The sequence below is a fragment of the Caloenas nicobarica genome, chromosome 1 (assembly GCF_036013445.1).
Source record: "Caloenas nicobarica isolate bCalNic1 chromosome 1, bCalNic1.hap1, whole genome shotgun sequence".
NCBI classification, from domain to species: domain Eukaryota; kingdom Metazoa; phylum Chordata; class Aves; order Columbiformes; family Columbidae; genus Caloenas; species Caloenas nicobarica.
The window spans coordinates 78,167,410-78,185,055 of record NC_088245.1 but is presented as its reverse complement, the minus strand read 5'-3'; the positions used below and the strand labels follow the sequence as shown (position 1 = coordinate 78,185,055).

Sequence of the window (17,646 nt, the reverse complement as noted above, 5' to 3'; positions counted from 1 at the left end):
AAAAAGCACTTGAGCAAATTACACGCCTAACTGCCGCCCAACCTTCAGGAAAGTTGGTAATCCAACCCATTCTCCTCAGTGTGCCTGAAATAAAAGAAATCCTGGCTTTCATTGCTGGGTTCAGCCTCTGTCCAGGGCTGTACTGATGCCATCTGCTTTGTCACTTAGAAGAAATGGATGCATGCCCATTGCCTGGCCTGCCATGCCAGACAACCAGCCTGGGTTTCCCAGCAGTCTTGAATTCAGCAACACACATTGCCCCCCACCTCGAGCACCAAGAATAAGTGAGATAGACGTATATAAAATGACACACTTTATTAAAAGTTACATTCAGCAGCAACGGACATATTTACTTAACTAGATTTTAACTGTCAAGGCGCTTATAATTATAAATCCCTCTAAGGCAATAAAAGCTCTTAGATGTTTTAACTTCTTTGCAACCATTTCATATAAATAGGTAAATGATGCTTGCCTAAGAAGAGAATACCTCAGCTGCATTAAACAAAGATATACATATAAATATATGTATAAAACAACGATTTTTTTTGTTATAAACTTATTGATGGGGATATTTCACAATCTTTAAGGCTTGAGTTCTGGCCCTGCAACTATTAATATTATTCACGTAAGAAGTCTCCTGTTTAAGCTACCATGTGGTGAGTGTACAGATCGCTTACACAGATGAGAGCTGCAGGGCAGGGTCTAAGCTTTGGCAGAATCAGCAAAAATGCAAAACACTCCGTGAAATATATTTACAATCTGTGCAAGTAGCATCACTTACTGTTATTGATTATTGAGGTCTCTCCCGGAAGCCATCAACAGCAGAAAGGCACCATGGCAAAGGAGAATCAGCATTTGTTACCTCTAAGTTTTTGATGCTGTAGCTCTCCCTTCTGAAAAGAAGTATTTGGGCTCTTGAGCCCTTGGGACATCAATTGGGGTGCGAGACAGAGCCTCAGCGGTACACAGCTGCAGGCCTGAGCTCAGGGCACAAAGGCATTGAGTCTCAAGTTTTTCCAGCTCCAACAGCAGAAACCTCCCTTGTTATGCATTGGTTCATTTGGTTTTTTTTCCAAATGTAAACAAGAAAAATGCCAACCACTTCCAGTATTAGCCAACCACCCACCCCCCAATAAATAGTGATCATTTAATTTATCTTCATTCCATTAAACTGTGCTTTATGCCTCTGATAAGCATAGGTGTGAGGAAGGGGAAATAAACATCGAAACAGCAGCTGCGACTAGATCTGAAGAACTGCATAAACTAATTTGAATTAATACACCTGCAGGGTCTGATTCTTTCCAAACTTACCACTGACTTTACATTTGCTGCAACTCCTTTGGCTTCATGACAAACAATAGGTCTAGTCAGAAAGGCAAATCTGGCTTTATGCTACACTGGTGGCTGGTTACTGCATGGCGTGCGGCTGATGCAAACTCTCAGAATCAATTCACTGCAAGTTTCTCAGTGCTGAACACCAACTGGTACATGAAGCCCCATCCTCACTGACAGGTGAGGCTTACGGAAGGGGTTTTCACCACCACAGCGATGCTGGAGCAGTAGCATCCAGACCTCATACACAGTAAGCGTGAAGCAAAGGCACACCCCAAGCTTTATTCCTAAAATATCTCAGCCGTGCATCAAAGACAACCGCTTTTCTGGACTCTCCTTTGACCTAGCAGCTTTCCTGCCATCAGCTCCCCATGTCACAGCCGCATCTGCTCTGCTCTCCGAGGACCAGACTGTTGTCTGGTCTTCAGAGTGGGAACAGTTACTCCAGTCTCAGAAGCAAACATGCAGAATCGACCAGCTCAACCCAGCTCCCGTTGCCTCCACGCACTCCCTCTGCCTGGGAAGCAGCTGACGGTGAGCTGCAGCAAGGCTGCGAGCCTGACACCAACAGAGTCGCCGCAGACAATTTAGTCTCCCACCGCTCACTTTCATTGTCCTTGTGCCATTCCTGATAACCAGGATAAAACGTTCTTCACCTTAGCACACGGAGGCAGGGAGCCGGCTGGATGTGGGAGAATTTCTTACAGGATAAGTAGACCCTAAACCTGGAAATGGCCATCCCCCCTCACAACCAGGATGCTCTGTGGGCTAAAGGACAGTCAACAGAAAGAGATTTTTTTTCTGTAAAATACAAAAATCCCTGCTTTCCATGCAGTATTTTTGAAGGACACAATTGAAGCCAATGGGAAATGTTTTAATGGTAGAAGAATCAGACCTGAAAGTACATTATTTTTATCTCAGCCACCTCACTGGCACAAAATAAAGACATGGCTTCCAAGGACAGCTTGAATTTGGGATGAAGAGAGGGAAATACCCCTTCCTTCCTCCCTCCAGGCCTGTTGGTTTGAATCGTGCCTTAAATAAGACAACAGAATTTCTTCAAGGAGAAACTACAAATAGTGGAGCCAATAATATTTTCACCTTTGATCAAAATGGCTTTTATAACAAAACAGAAATGTTACAGGGGGAAAATAATTGAAAAAAAATTTTGGTTTAAAAAGCGACTCCACGTAATGGAGGTGCATTTTCAAATGCACCAAGGACAATTAGGTACCCAAAACCCACTGAAAATGAAAGTGAACTGGGACCACAATTCCCACGTATGCCTCCAAAATCTTCTCCTAAAAGAGAGAAGAGCCCTCTTGGGCTCTGTGGAAAACCCTGTAACTTTTCTTTTAAAGCCATCCCAAGCATTACAGAACACAGCAGAAACCTGTGCAGTTGACTCGGCTGCCGCCTTTCGCAGAGCCCAGAGCGGGAAGCAGCTCCTCCGGCATTGCCCCCCATCCCTCACCAGCCAGGTCTGGGGGGAGAGGCCACTCCTGCAAGCCCTGAAAAGAGGAAGAGTGGGCAAAGGCAGGCTAAGCCCATGAGCTTTAGCTCAGAAGAAAGCTGGCAAAATACGGTGCTTATTTACTCAAGTTGACTCTCGCTGAAGATGAGTTTATGGAAGGTAATGACACCATTACAGTTCCGTGCAGAAAGACATTTCTAAGCTTTTTTAAAAAAAATAAAATCCCATATATGCTTCAAACTACGGGTATATTTTTTTTCCTGCATCTTCCATTAGAATTTGAATTTAAAACACAGTTTAACTCCTCAGTATGTGAAATCTCATGGCCACATTAATTGAGAACATCTGAAGCCAGGAGAAAGAAATCACTTCCAGTTATGTTGTCAGTGTTATGCACATAACATTCCCACAGCTGTAGATCCATTGTGCTCCATGTTATAAATAAGAAATTGCATGGTGACAGCTAAAATTCAAAAGCGTTAATGTTTCTCTTTGCCACTCTTTTTCTATTTTTTCTTTTTTTTTTTTTTCCCCAGTCTTTTGAGATTTCTCCCCATTCCCTCTTAGTAGAAGTTACTTGAAGCAACATCATTGCTTACCCAACTGACATATTTACGGTAATTAAAAAATAGTAAATGCCAAGCAAATATGACTAATGTTGCTATTTGGCAAATAAGCCAGAAACGACGTCTATTGACTCCGAACCGGGCTGTCGTATTTGCGTTAATCAACATTTCTCCTTCTTCTGCTCATCTTGGTTATCCCAGCACTTTAGGGAGAAGTCTCAAGGCGGCTCTAAGGACGTGGCCAAAGGCTGCCCCGACCTCCGTCGCACACGGCAGCTGCCACCGAAGCCATCGAGTTGCGGGGCGCAAATGCAGCTGAGTCGGGCCCCGTGAGCGAATACAAACCAGCTCCCTTGTATCTCTCGCATTCTAGGTTGCGGTCCCTTTTCAACCATGAAAAACAACTACAAATTGTTCCCAGAGCTAAACCACTTAACATCTTGGCACTTGGTTGTTTTTAACTTTGTAACAATAGGCACTGTTCACTCCTCTCAATCTCAGCTTTTTATTCTATAATAAAGCAGGAATACTGATGAAAGGCTAGTCACGGCTGCTCCCTGTGGTATCAGGGTGGTGGCATGTGATGATTCACATGGGGTGTGTTTGATCCAAGAAAGCCCAGCCTCTGCTTATTCTTCCTTTGTTCTGTCATCTAAGGTGGAAAGGCAGAGAGAGATGAGTTGAGAATTTTTTTTCCCTTTTTTTTTTTTCTTTTTACTATTATTTAGCAGTCACAGAGCAAGATACATATAAGCAAAACAACAGAGAGCGGAATTATTTTCTTCGGCATTGAAAATTACAAGTAAGACATGCCTTTGAACTGGGAGATCTGTTTCCTGCAAAGTATGGACATTTTATTCTCATTTGTACATTATTCTTATCCAGCAGCAGGTCTTAGAGTGTATTTATTTCCGCTGCTGTCGTGTTGTGTAGCCCTGCAGAGGGTCGGCATTTGCACTTGGTGCTGTACAATCACAGAATTAAAAGATGGCCCCAGCCGCAGAGTTTAAATTTAAGCCAGAAGAGAACAGATTCAGCCAGAGGGGATGAAAAAAACCCCACCAGGACAGGATGGGTAAGCACAATAAGCAATGGCCTCAGCACATCCAGCTTAAACGTTTGTCAAATTTTTCACAGGGAAAAAGAGTTTTAAGGAGGAATTTGAAGGGTAATCACTCTGTTCATGACACTGAAGTGCTTCCCATAAAGAAAACACAAAGGTGCTTTCCTGAAAGTGTAATGAGCAAATCAGAGGTGACCAGCATCTATAGCAAAAAGGGAGCTGGCCTTTTGATCCTGCCATGAGAGAAAACACGTAAGGTGGCTTAGGCAGGAACAGGGCTCTAAGGGAGACCAGCAGCTTGTACTCCATACATGAGAGAAGCGGGAGCTGCGGGAGGGACACAATGACAAGGGTGACACAAGCAAAGCAACAGGTATGGCAAACTGTTTTGTACAATAGCGCTGTTGATATTCTTAGTGGGAGAAAAAATCCAAGTGTCGGATTCAGAAAGCTTTTCTACTGATTCCAGTCAGTATACAGCTCCTCCTGATGCTACGCCTTTTTTATTGCTGGGTTATGCGGTACCTGCATATGCAAAGACCATCATTGCTTCTGCAGCTTTCCCTCTGTCCTCGCACACTAACTGGGAGGATTTCATAACTAAGCCCCCCTCGGCTTTTCTCCTTACCTGCTCTCTCCTGTTGCTAATAGAGTACAATTTCATTCCAAACCCGTACCAGTGTATCTACTCAGAAAGCTTACTGGAGGGAAAGATAAAACCTTTCTAGGACAAAAGTCTCTTTTGTAACAGTCCTGACCGTGACCTGATAAAAGCTAGCGCTTTCACCCACGCGTGCTCACGTTGCTACCCACCGCAGGGCACTTACCTGTTCCTTGAGCTCAGCAAGCTGACTGGAAAGCTGTTTTACAAGGCTCATGGTTGACTCCAGCCTTTCTTGCAGGTTCCTGATTTCATTTTGCTCACTGTCACCTTCATTGCTAACCAGGGACATAGCTCTCATCCGAGGGAACCAGTCCAAATTCTTCTCCTACATAGGTATTTGAAAAATTAATAATGTTAGTAGGGGTTTATGCAGTATTCCTAAGCTGAGACTAGAGAATGAAGGACTTAGAATCACAGAATAGTTTGGGTTGGAAAGGACCATCAAAGCTCATCTAGTCCAAGCCCCTGCAATGAGCAGGGACATCTTCAACTAGATCAGGTTGCTCAGAGCCCCGTCCAGCCTGGCCTGGGATGTCTCCAGGGATGGGGCATCGACCACCTCTCTGGGCAACCTGGGCCGGTGTTTCACCACCCTCATTGTAAAAAATTTCTTCCTCATGTCTGGCCTGAATCTCCTCTCCTCTAGTTTAAAACCATTACCCCTTGTCTTATCGCAACAGTCCTGCTAAAAAGTTTGCCCCCATCTTTCTTACAGGCCCCTTTTTAAGGTCTCCCCAGAACGTTCTCTTCTCCAGGCTGAACAACCCCAGCTCTCTCAGCCTGTCCTCACAGCAGAGCTGTTCCAGCCCTCTGGTCATTTCTGTGGCCTCCTCTGGCCCCTCTCCAGCAGGTCCATGTCTTTCCTGTGCTGAGGGCTCCAGAGCTGGGTGCAGGACTCCAGGTGGGGTCTCACCCCACTTGTACTTAGTACTCAGTGGGTGACACACAGTAAGTGAGCTTAAGAAGTAGTAAATCCAGAAATTATTTTACACAAGCATTTTTATTCTTGGTTCTCCTTTGTAGAGGAGGCACCAACTGGAAAATCTCGGTTCCCCACAGCTGCACCTGTATAGCAGTGTGGGCCATGCTGGCACATTCATCCGTGGCTCTGGCATGCAGAAACACCGCTGGCTCAGCTCTGGAGAGTCTCCTCTGGTACACGAACACCAGGAAAGCCCGAGTGCTCCCCATGCTTTTCTCTTAAGTGTATGCAGGGACACACTTCCCCACTGTCTCTTCAGCTTGGCTGGCCTCCACCTATTTCGTCTGTCCTTGCAGCAATGTCAGCAAGCCAGCATCAGGAAAACAAGACAAGCCAGAGTCCTCTCCAGACTGGCCTGAAGCGTTCATACTTCAAGAGCCAAGGGACCTTGGATTCAGGTGCCCATAAAATAAGATTTGGGGACCTGGGAATGGCTTGAGCTTCAGCATGCTATTCAAATTGTACGCCTTAGGTAAATGCAAGCACAACCCCATGGCCAAGGGCTAACCTGCTAAGGACCAGGCATTAAAAGGAATAGCACTGCATTGGGTGTTTTTCTATTCATGGACTCAGGCTACGAATTTGATTGTAATAAAAATACCGTAAAGAGATGATGAGTCAGGAAAGTGCTGCTTATCAGCAGGAGCCTGAATTGTCTGTATAGAACTTGAGGGCACAGATACTTATGTGCAAAGTGTAACAGGTGGAGGAGACTGAAGGGTGCAAGCGGCAAGCAACCTGGTTTGCCTTAAGGCACGAGACAAAGGAAACGGGTCCTGTGGCTGGCGATGCATTACATCAGTGCACCTCTGCCTTGCGGGGAGTGGGAGGATGTGGTTAGATCATATGCATGGCATTTTGCAAGAGGCCTCTATGGACGCGTGCACTTGATAACTTAAAAGAGAAACCGAATGAGTTGAAGTGTGTTTCTTCCAGACTGCTGAGCTCTGAATGGCCCCACGCAAATAGCAGTATATTGAAAAGGAGGAGAGAAAAGGAGGAAAGAAAAGCAGTTCTTTCCAGAAGTCTACCTACAAGACTCCTGGCAGGCAAGAGCTGTGCTACTTACATTGTCCAGGCTTGGTATTTGGTAAAGTTTTAAGTGCATCTAACTGTAGTCTCAGACTTTGTCTCACCACGAAAACAGAAGAGCCAGTGATGATTCTGCAGTATATACAGCTGAGCAGCCCAGGGCAGCCGTAGGCGAGCAGGGTCCACATGGACTGGCCTGGCAGAGCTGTGAGCCCGGGGATGCACCAAGGTGATACAGCTTTATCATGCTTCCAGAGTTGCTTTCAACTATGCAGTGCTCTGCCCTGATCACCAAACCCTCCCCTCCTACAGCAACATGGTTTAGAAACAACCAAGCTAACCCTCAGTAAGCGTGGAAGCACTTAGGTTATTCATGTTTTTCCTCTATTTGCATTAGCCCAGCCCCCCTGTTACCCTGGGTAAGACTAAATGCAAAGCCACAAGAATTTTGGCTTGTTTTCTTCTTTTTAACTCAAAACTTCTAATGAGTTTTTGTCTGGCTGTGCAACCTCGGGTCCTGTCGCTAAACCAACAAGATGTTCAGGGAACGTGACCGTGCCCCTCCGTTGCATTTAGCAGCCCAGGGCTCAGTCAGCCATGTGTGCTGGTGGAATGAGGACTCGTTCCTCGCTGCCCACTTTTTGAGCCTCGTGATCTCATTACGACAATTTACTGTGGTTACGCATGATGCCATTTTCAATGGGTCATAACTCATTCAAATCAAAACCTGTTTTCACCAGCTCCGCTGGTGAGCTGGAAAGGAGTGCACATGACCCTCCCTGCTGGATATCCCCAGCGGACACACGGAGCGGCAGACTCCTGTTTCTGCTGTGTGTGTTTCTGCTTACAAGACCAGCATTCATCTTCCACAAGTATGCTCCGGTATTTATTTTAAATTTACTTTGGCTAGGATCTAGCAGAGCATTCATCACGTGCCTAGCATTCAGCACAGGTGTACTCATTTATACTAAGCTTAGTTTGTGCACAGTGACTTTCTGGATCAATGCCCTTTTTTTTTTTTTTTTTTTTTTTCCAAAATGTTTGCCAGCGAATGTCTGCCACTACAGGCACAGAAAGTTAATTCAAAGGAGGTACAGCAAACAGAACTGCACTTGTATCTGAATGTTTCCTGGAAAGCTCTGGTATCTGCACCCATCACAGCTTCTCTTGCTTGAAGCACCTGAAGATACCAAACTCAAGGCTGCATGGCCATAGAAGCCAGCTGAGGGACCAGGAGCCCTTTTTGGCCGGGCTCACCGTAACACCAAAGTTTCTGAAGCCAGGCAGCACAGGGAGAGCAATCTGAGACTCCATCACTGCAGTTCTTGTGTTTGCCGAGCGCTGCTGCCAGGATTGTGAAATGCGCTTTGCTAGTTTTGTTTTCCACCTGCCACTCCCTCGCTTCTCCAGGACACAAGGCAGAGGCCGCCGACTGCCTCGGAAAGATTTTTGTGGACTGACCCTCCACTGCATGGCAGCATCCAGAGGAACACCAAACAAACCCGTGGGGATGCCAGACCTCCTGGCTCAGTGGGCTTGCCTCTCTCGAGGCTCCCTCTGTGACCTGCTTCCCTCCTCCTTGGCACAACATTGTACTTTCTGGGAAGAGGGACGACCAGGAGCAGGTGAAGAGAGGGACAGAGCACACAGCACCTCACCTGTTGCCACACAACTTGTGGTGCTGATGGCAGGTCTTTGGCTGGAACTTCTCTGAACCATGTGCCAGCTCATCTCAGCCACCACGAGCCCCAGAGTCCACTCCACTCACTCACCTGTGCCCAGCTTTGCCCTTCCACCAATGCTGTGATAAGCTCTCCCAAGAAAGAAACTCGGTTCTAGTTTAGTTACAGACCAAGATCTGGGCATATCTGGCTAAAATGTTGTGGAGGATCAAGCAAGGACTTGAGCCAAGTTCTGAGAGAAGCTGACGGCTTTGCAAAAAACGTGCTACTGACTTCTAGCCTCTCCTGGCAGCAGAGAGGCAACAGGCCAAATAGCTGACCACAGGTCTCTCACTTGGTAGTCCCAAGTGCTGTGTTGGGTGTAGGCAGGACTTTGCTTCTTGGTTCTCAACTGTAAATATATCTAAAGAAATCTAGTCCAGCTGTGTATCTTTGTCACGCAAAGTATCAGAAAGATTCAAAATTCGGTAGGTCAGTAGGAAACACATTCTAGTCTGCCAACCAGTCTTTAAGTTAAAAATACTTATCTAGCTTTCACCAATAGCCCCATTATAGTGCACACGGTAGGTATATTCCCTTGCTGAACTGCACGCTTTTGCTGCTCAACATTATTCTATTTTTTCATTGCATTATGAACTGCAGAACTTCATTAAAGGGCAGCATGAAAATTAGCTCTGGCACACAGCCTTATTTGCCGAGTCTAGACCACAAGTGAACAGCAATTGCTGCTGGGGCCAAAAAACTTTAGATCACAAACCCACCAGGATCCAGAAAGCAAACTGGACAAGGCTCCTCTGCTGAAAATTTTAGTAAGTGTTCATGGGGCGGACAGGCACTCTGTGACTGCTCAACTATGGGAAAGCTATTTTTACTTCAAGGTAATTGCTTGCCAATTAACTGAAGGTAGTTAACGTGTTTGTACAACCCCAAACATTTGTTCTGGGACTTAAATGTTTATGGGCTCAGTCCAGGGTTCACCTTGACCAACCAACACATGTTAAAGCTGTAACATGCCTTGCCTTTGCTGCAGGTGCGCTCCTGCTTCACCTTCTGGACTGGTGCAGGGATGGGAATCTGCAGGGCGTTATCTGTCATGCCTTAGCTATTACTCTTAGAAATCCAACCATTTTGCTCAGGATGGCATTCACTCAGACATTTTGAAGCCTGCCTGGAACTAAGCGGCAATTTGGACGAGGGAGGCAGGGTGCTGGCAGGGAGCAGGGCAAACCTCTGCAAACAGCTGTCACAGGACTCAATCAACAGCCACCAGCTTAGCGCAAGGTGACATAACTCAGGCACAAATGAGCTCACAGAGGGTGAGGTATGTGGATGGGATGTTTTAAAACAAAGTAGCTGCCTGGACACAGAATTAATTGTTAAAACGTACTGAAATATTATCTCTCAACAAGCAGGGTTGAAGGCAGTATACTGTTACAGTTATTTCATCCTTGCACAGGATAGCAGCTACTTGCAGCCCAACCGCAGCAGCCCACCTACGGATCACAGCATCTCCCCGCTCTACACTCCCTCTGCCAGCATAATGTGCGCCTTGCAAAATTTGGATTTAAGTATACATCATCTGTGTCCACGGCAGAGAGTCAGCCAGACAGGAAGGCTGCAGGGACAGAAAGGAGCCGCAGCCTCCTCTCCGTCAGTTCAGCTGGGGAGAAGAAGGAAAAAAAAAAAAAAAAAGGCAGGTGGGTCTAGCCAAAAGGCTGCCGGCCAAAGAGACTGCACACGAGCAGAGCAGACATTTCGTGTGGTGATCCAGCGTGCTCGCTCCAGCTGTCCGCCCCCCTCGGCTGGCGGGACTCCAGCGGGAATCACAGCTCACCCGGGGGCAAACACCTCCCTGCAAGGTGCTCTGAGCACACGCAGCTGCGAGGTGCCGATGGCGAGGGCACGCGCCGGAGAAATTGCAGGGCTTAGAGGATTTGCTGCTCGTGTTTTCTGAGAAACCTCAAACCCTTCTGCTCGGAACAAAAATCTGCGTTTGCCTCCTGGAGTTTTCTACGCAACCTTCTCCTTCCCTTCTGTGGGCTTTCCAGGGGGAGGGCAGAGCTACAGGCAGAGTCCTCCCTTTGGTAGAACATTGCTATTTTTCTGACTTTGCTAGCTGTGGGTTGAGCACGGATGGAGAAGAGGCTGAAGAAATTTGTTTAGAGCTTCTATACTTTGTCCAAAGTCTCTCTCTCGAACCATCCCTGTCCTGTTGGTACAGCCAACTGGCTTCAATTGAGCTCTCACACTGAGCTGAATCCATGCCTCCGGAGTAATTGGCAGAGGGATGTTTCTTTAGGAGGTGCTGGTTTCACAGGCTAGCAGCGAGATGGATCAGCTGCAACCAGCAGGAAAGACTGGGCTGAGCCTTTAAAAAATAGATTACTAGATAACAATGAGAGAAAACAGGTCAAAGAATAGGACAAGGGGGTGAAGTAGAGAAGCGAAGGCAGCCTAATGCTTTCTGCCGGTGCCACTGCCGTGGGCTCTGAGTGCCACACCACTGTCAGCTGTACCAGGCTTTCATTTCTCCAGCAGACTCTAATGCAATGACTCTGAGCCATCTCTGCCCCATGACCCCTTGTTGCAACATGAAAACAAGCCGTTTCAGGACTTCCCTCCCGTCTATTCAAAAAGAAAAGCGGCGATGACTGCTCGTGACTCCTCCTGGGTTGTGACCTCCCCAGCTGCACACATCAGAGCAGGAGAGCAGCCCCCGCGTCCCCCAGCCCACCGTTCCCCCCTCTGGCACAGATCCTTTGCTCCTCGGTGACTCAGTCAGACGGCCGTCAGGAGGGTTATTTGTTACCTAACAACGAGGCTGAGAAAACAAGTATGTTTAAAGCCCTCTGAGCTCCTCAGCTAGACAGTTGCTGAAGGGCGCAGAGGAGTAGCATGGACATTGCCATGAAAGTTTGCTACCAGGTTGTGGTAGCCCACCCTGCAACACACGTTCGTTGATGTGCAATCATAGAATAGTTTGGGTTGGAAGGGACCTTCAAAGGTCATCTAGTCCAACCGCCCTGCAATGAGCAGGGACATCTTCAACTAGATCAGGTTGCTCAGAGCCCCGTCCAGCCCGGCCTTGAATGTCTCCAGGGATGGGGCACCTACCATGCAATGGATGGCAACCACCATGGCAGCTTGGCAAAAGCCTTCTTCAGCTTTAGAGAGACTGTAGCCTCTCAAGTGCCCATCAGGGTGGTAAAAACCCTGCTGCACTGGCACTGAGGGGAGGCATCGCTGGTCAACCAGTGGCCTTCCGGCCTGAGAAGCAGCACTGCTAAAAAGTGGGGCACAGCTTCACCCCCTGCTACTTGGTTGTGCCCCAGGACCCCTGTGCGTCAGCAGCCTGGCAGACAATCCGCCGGCATCGCTGCCCTTCAACAGGCAGCTCGTGTCCTTCCAGGCAAGAGAACCAACAGGCCGTTCACTCCCCTTCTTTTTGAGCCAGCACCTTGAATAAATACTTTAGCGCTGGGTACAAAGAGATCTGTTTGCTGAGAAATTATTCTGTACGTCTGAAATGTAAATAAGTCCATCCATTTCCTTCCCAGATCTGTTGCCCATATAAGCAGAGAGTGGTCAGTCTAAATGGCCTTTGGAAAGCTATTACTTTTCTGCCCAGGGACAGAGTCTTGTCCTAAAAGTCTGTAGTTACATAGCTCCTATAGCCACCTTAAAAAGGGATTTCAAAGATTTAAACTATCTTGCGCTTTAGATGACACAGGGCAATAACCACTTTGTGATTTAATCACAGACAATAATAATTTGGTTCAGTGTATGATTCAGCTAATCCACAATTTGATAAACGTTCATCCTAAACTACAAACCCAAATAGCTTTCTGCAAATCCTGTTTGACACTTTAATGTTAAGACTGTATTTGATAAGCAATCTGTGCTGTACAAGAATACAGGGAGGGAAATTAGGAATTGTTATGCATCTATATGCATCCACAACAGTAATTCAAGGAAAATAAAAATTAACCTTGGCAGTTGCAGATAAATCTTAATGCAACAAGGAAACTCATTGGTTTGCCTGGCTCTATGTTGGACTGATACATGCTACAGCGTTCACAGCTCATAGAAAAATAAAGCAAGCTGTTTCCTCCTGCTAGAAGCCTGGAACCATATCACAGACTCACTGTCTGCTTTAGCAGCATCATTGATGCACTTACTTTCATTCTAACTTGGCTGAATGTTTCTGAGGGCTGCAACAGAATCTATCACTGTAATTCTGAATAATTGTGAGTTCTTCAAGACTGATATCCAGGTCAGTCAGTTATAAATGTCTTAATGTTTCAGTATCAGCACTCCTGCTTGCGATGTCCCTGCAAAAATTATGGTGAAGAATGACAATAAACTTCAAATTGCGAAGATTCTTCTCTGATGCTGTACGTGGCATTTTCGATACTCAGCCTGAAACTCTGTAAAGGACCCCACTTTTCCAAGAAAAACACCCCAACATTTCTTCTTATCAAACACACCTAAGGGATTTGGCATTTACTTCCAAGCGATGGAAACGATAATGAAAATTTGTTACAGTCGAGACCATAATTTTGAATGTGCTCTCGCACTATTGTTGTGGGCAAAACCATACGCAAATGTTAAGTACATGAGTCACAGCGCGCCTTTACAGTGAAAAAGGCCGACCACAACCTGGGCTGCATCAGCAAGAGTGCGGCCAGCATGTGGAGGGAAGCGATCCTGCTTCGGCCCCCCAGAAACTTTACCCCAGAAGGCGGAAAGTAGAAACCGAACTAAGCAGCTTTGTCACTGAGACTGCACCTTCCAAGTATCCTCCAGGTGGGAATCACAGAATGGTTAGGGTTGGAAGGGACCTCTGGAGACCATCTAGTCCAACCCAGGAACCCAGGAGACCTGCTGGCGTGTAGGACCACAGCCGGCCGGGGACTCATCAGCGTTGCGTGGCACAATTCCTGTGTGCTTGGAGGGCCCAAGCTCCTGTCCCACCCCAGCACTGCTCTCTCCTTGAAGCCACATTTGCTTCTCGTGTCTTTCCTTGCCTGCAGCACATGTTCATTTTTCAACTGTTGGTTTCTTCTGCTGCGTCAATCACTCTCTGCCACCTTATCTTTATCATAACTCTCACAATTGATATTCTCCTCTGTAAATCTTCAAGAATCCCAACACCGCCATCTGAAACTAGGATTTTGTGCTTAATATTTGTGCCCTTAAAATAGATATAATTATACATTTGTGCAAAACACAAGTTTATTTTTCCACATCCCTATGTTATTATGTTGTTAGTGGTTACGGGACATGCTTTCGGAAAAACCACTCCAGATTATTCATTTAAAATAATGAAATTATTTCTGATACAATCCCTGGATCTTGTGCATAATGAAACAACATCTGGGATAGAGATTAGAAAATAGATGTTCTTGGCTTATTTTTTTTTTCTTTTGTTAAACAGATGTTGTTGATACAAAACGCAGAACTGTAAATCATAGCCTGCATGTGGACACGGACTGTCACTACTGAGCAGAAATTTACTGTAGCTAGATAGAGATTTGAAACAGCAATGAATCACTGGCTTAGTAACTTTATTCACGTGGGTATGGTTTCAATACTCTGACATTAAGTGCACATGCCCTAAAAAAAAAAAAAAAAAAAAGAACCTTTTAATGGCAGCATGGGAGGCTCTGGTTTAGTTCCAGCTGTCTCGGTGGGGGAAGCGCAGTGTCATGCAATGGCAGCCTCTGTGCAGAGGCACCTGGCGGTTCTCTGTCTCCTCCTTTGCAGCTCATCGCGGTGCCGCTATCGAATCCCGCAGGCTCGGCTCCCCCAGTGCCGAGAGCGGCCCCTCTCCGTGCTGCACCCTCTGGGGCAGCCCCGTCACAGGAGAGGGGCTGACCTGCTCCTGCAGCCCCACCACCGCCACCAAAATGCCTGCAGCTCTAACTTCTTCATCCCCGTCCTTCCCTCGCTGCCCCTCGGCATTGTTGCAGCACACTCACCATTCGCTTGCCAGACTGGCTCGTGCCTAGCTGAACAGGAACGGTATTCCTGCTTCCCGTTGACTGCGTTTAAAGTGAACAGAATTACGATGGTTCTCCAGCCCCTTGGCATTCCTATCAAACTGCGTGCACCAGCACACTGAAGCCCCCTTTCTCCTATTCTTTTTTGAATATTGATTTTCTTGTGAAAAACATGCTAGCAGGCGCACTCCAGACACCGAACCCTAGACAAAACCCAGCGTCGCTAATCCCACGGCGGTGAATGTAAACATACCCCACGGTATCATGCCACTGTTGGGGAGGAGGATGATGACCGCACCTCAGAGAGCTGGTAAGGACACCACAAATTTTGACTGGTTTTTGCCAACGTTAAGTGCTGGCTTGATCCAGCGGATCAGGGTCTAACTCCATGGTTAAACTCCAAACCATGACCCCTACTTCATATCTTTTGTAGCACAGAATTCAGGCGCATACTTGTTGAAATTTATGGATCTTTTTCACATTTAGCTTTAATTCTCTGGCCCTGTCACCTTATATTTTGCAAGGACTGTCCATTTCCTAGCTTTAGCTTCAATTTGGTGTAACAGAATCTTTGGGAATTACAAAGACTCAGCTGGAGACTCATTTTTCAGAGGCTCAGGACTTGACCTTGTTCTCAGCTTTACACAGGCAGAGCTTTGCTGTTTGCAGTGCGATTGTTCTGGTTTAGGATACTGCCCGAATCCTGATCTGAGTGTTCCTGCTTTGGGCTCATTTTGACTCTGATGTATTTTGCACATGGTGCAGTATGAAAAGACCATTTAAAGAACAACATTTTCTTTTAAAATTAATAAGAATCATTACCTATCACCAATGGTCCATGCAGAACTGTTTTTCTAAGCAATGATGTTATCTTGCATGTACCATACACATGCATAAATGCACATATTCGAGTATCAGTCAGAGGAGAGGAAAAAGATCTAGGTGGCATCTCTTGACAAAACAACCCCAAGCAATCGCCACCTTTGAGCCATGTGGGCCTGAACACCACCAGCCTGCTCACCAACTTGCTTTTGAATCGCTTGCTGTCCTCAAGCTCTTGCCCACGGGTTTTGCACATTCCCCTGCAGGGCGAGCAGAACCCCTTGTCCGTGCAGACACGATGGCCAAGGAGAGGCCCCGTGGCAGGTCTGGCTGGGGCTGGATGAGAGGCAGATCCCACAAGGTGCCACCTGCGTACTGGGAAGCACAGAGAACTTTTATTCCCTTTGGGAAATAGCTGGAATCCAGCAAAACCAGGCCCTCACACTGAAATGTTTATTCGTTCAGGTTTGTGTCTGCTGCGCCCTGTTCACAGAGGCTGCAAGCATCAATCAGTAAAAGAAAAAAGCCACCATGGTACTTTGTGAACCTTTATCTGCCTATGCTACATTTTCATTTAGTGTTCTTGCTCGCATTGCTAGGAAAATATTGAAGTGGATCCTCTGTACAGCTCTGCTTTTTCTTTATTTTTTTCCCAGACCAGCATTTAAATATGGCTTCCTCTGTCCAATTAAAATGCATGTTCTCTTGAGAACAAGCAGATGATCGGTTTCACAAACCCCGAGTCACAACTTTCCTTCAGCAGCACCCAGCAAAATGAAAAACAGAGACAAAACATTTTAATCACATGTGTATAAAATACACAGGGTTCATTAAATATGATTTAAAGTCGCCTGTTTGTTTTGGAGACTCTTTTAAGCTCCTACTACCCCAGACTCACAGAAGTGTAATGTGATTCCTGATCTATTGAATTTCGTAGGATGGCTGTAGTAGGTTCCATTATATATAAATTGGATGCAGCCAATTTACAATCTCCGATATATACTTTTATCTCAAAATGCCCTGTGAGGCGATTGTGTAAAGTACTTTATCAGGGATTGTTGTTGGTAATATTGCAAGATTTCATGATGTAAAAAATACATCAATGTCATTTAAATTGAACAAAATGGTTCCCATTTTTTTTCCCGTGGAGCATTTTTAACTATCTTCTCAACGAATTTGTTCAATAAATGCTGTATGAAACAAACATTTTGCACTTTGTCCCATAGATACAATTTGCCAACCTGATTGATTTCTTTCTCTACAACTAATCCGATTTCTTTAGGCTATATATCTTCACTTTTATTAAAGATGATGCAATCTTAGCTTTTTATCATACACACATCCACCATGCTAAAAAGAGAGAAGATTCTGTGAACTAGCCTTGCAATCAAATAGAAAAACCTGACGCGAATCTCATGAAGCTGATCCCAGAAGATAAATGGCACAATGAGACCAAAGCTATACAAATCCAGAAACTTATCCATGCAGAGTAATATGGGCTGGTGGATTTTTCTTCCCACGACAGTGGTAGAAAACAAGTAACTACATACCTGTAACACCTTGTAAAACAGGCTCACACTAATGTTGCACCCAGCTCCCTCAAATCTTGCTGTCTCTGAACTGTGGGAACTCAGAACCAGAACTACGTTTTTTGTAGCCTTTTCCTGGTTTACTTCTTGCGGAATCTCATCGCTATGTTTTTTGTCCGGCCAAAGTTACGCTTATTTACTCTTAAACGGTGTTCCTGGTAAGGCGACAACCTCAAACTGATCTCCCTGTGCTTTTACTAACTGCTCTTATGTCTTTGGGCAAACCCATAGTCCTTCCTTTCCTCAGCATCTGCAGCTATCTGCCTTGGCTGTGGACAATTTTGGAGTCTCTTTCCCATTCAAGAAGCCAGAAGCTTAGTACCACTGTAATAAAAAGAACAATAATTGTTTTCAAATGTTGCAATAATATTCTCAAACAGCATTGAAGTGTTCTGTGTTTGTTGCTTCTTCCATAATGCCAAATGAAATGAATTCAGT

At 45.9% G+C, this 17,646-nt stretch overlaps 1 protein-coding gene across 1 annotated transcript in view; it reads right to left on the bottom strand.

The window, feature by feature from the left end:
* Positions 1 to 350: 350 nt before the first annotated feature.
* The window catches only part of ITPR2 (inositol 1,4,5-trisphosphate receptor type 2), a 273,845-nt gene continuing 256,549 nt past the window's right edge, over positions 351 to 17,646 (bottom strand). The window contains exons 56-57 of the mRNA XM_065626844.1: positions 5,263 to 5,424; positions 351 to 4,024 (exon numbers count right to left, since the gene is read on the bottom strand). Coding sequence (XP_065482916.1) covers positions 3,938 to 4,024; positions 5,263 to 5,424 — 249 coding nt within the window. The 3' untranslated portion in view covers positions 351 to 3,937. The remainder of the gene's footprint in view (positions 4,025 to 5,262; positions 5,425 to 17,646) is intronic.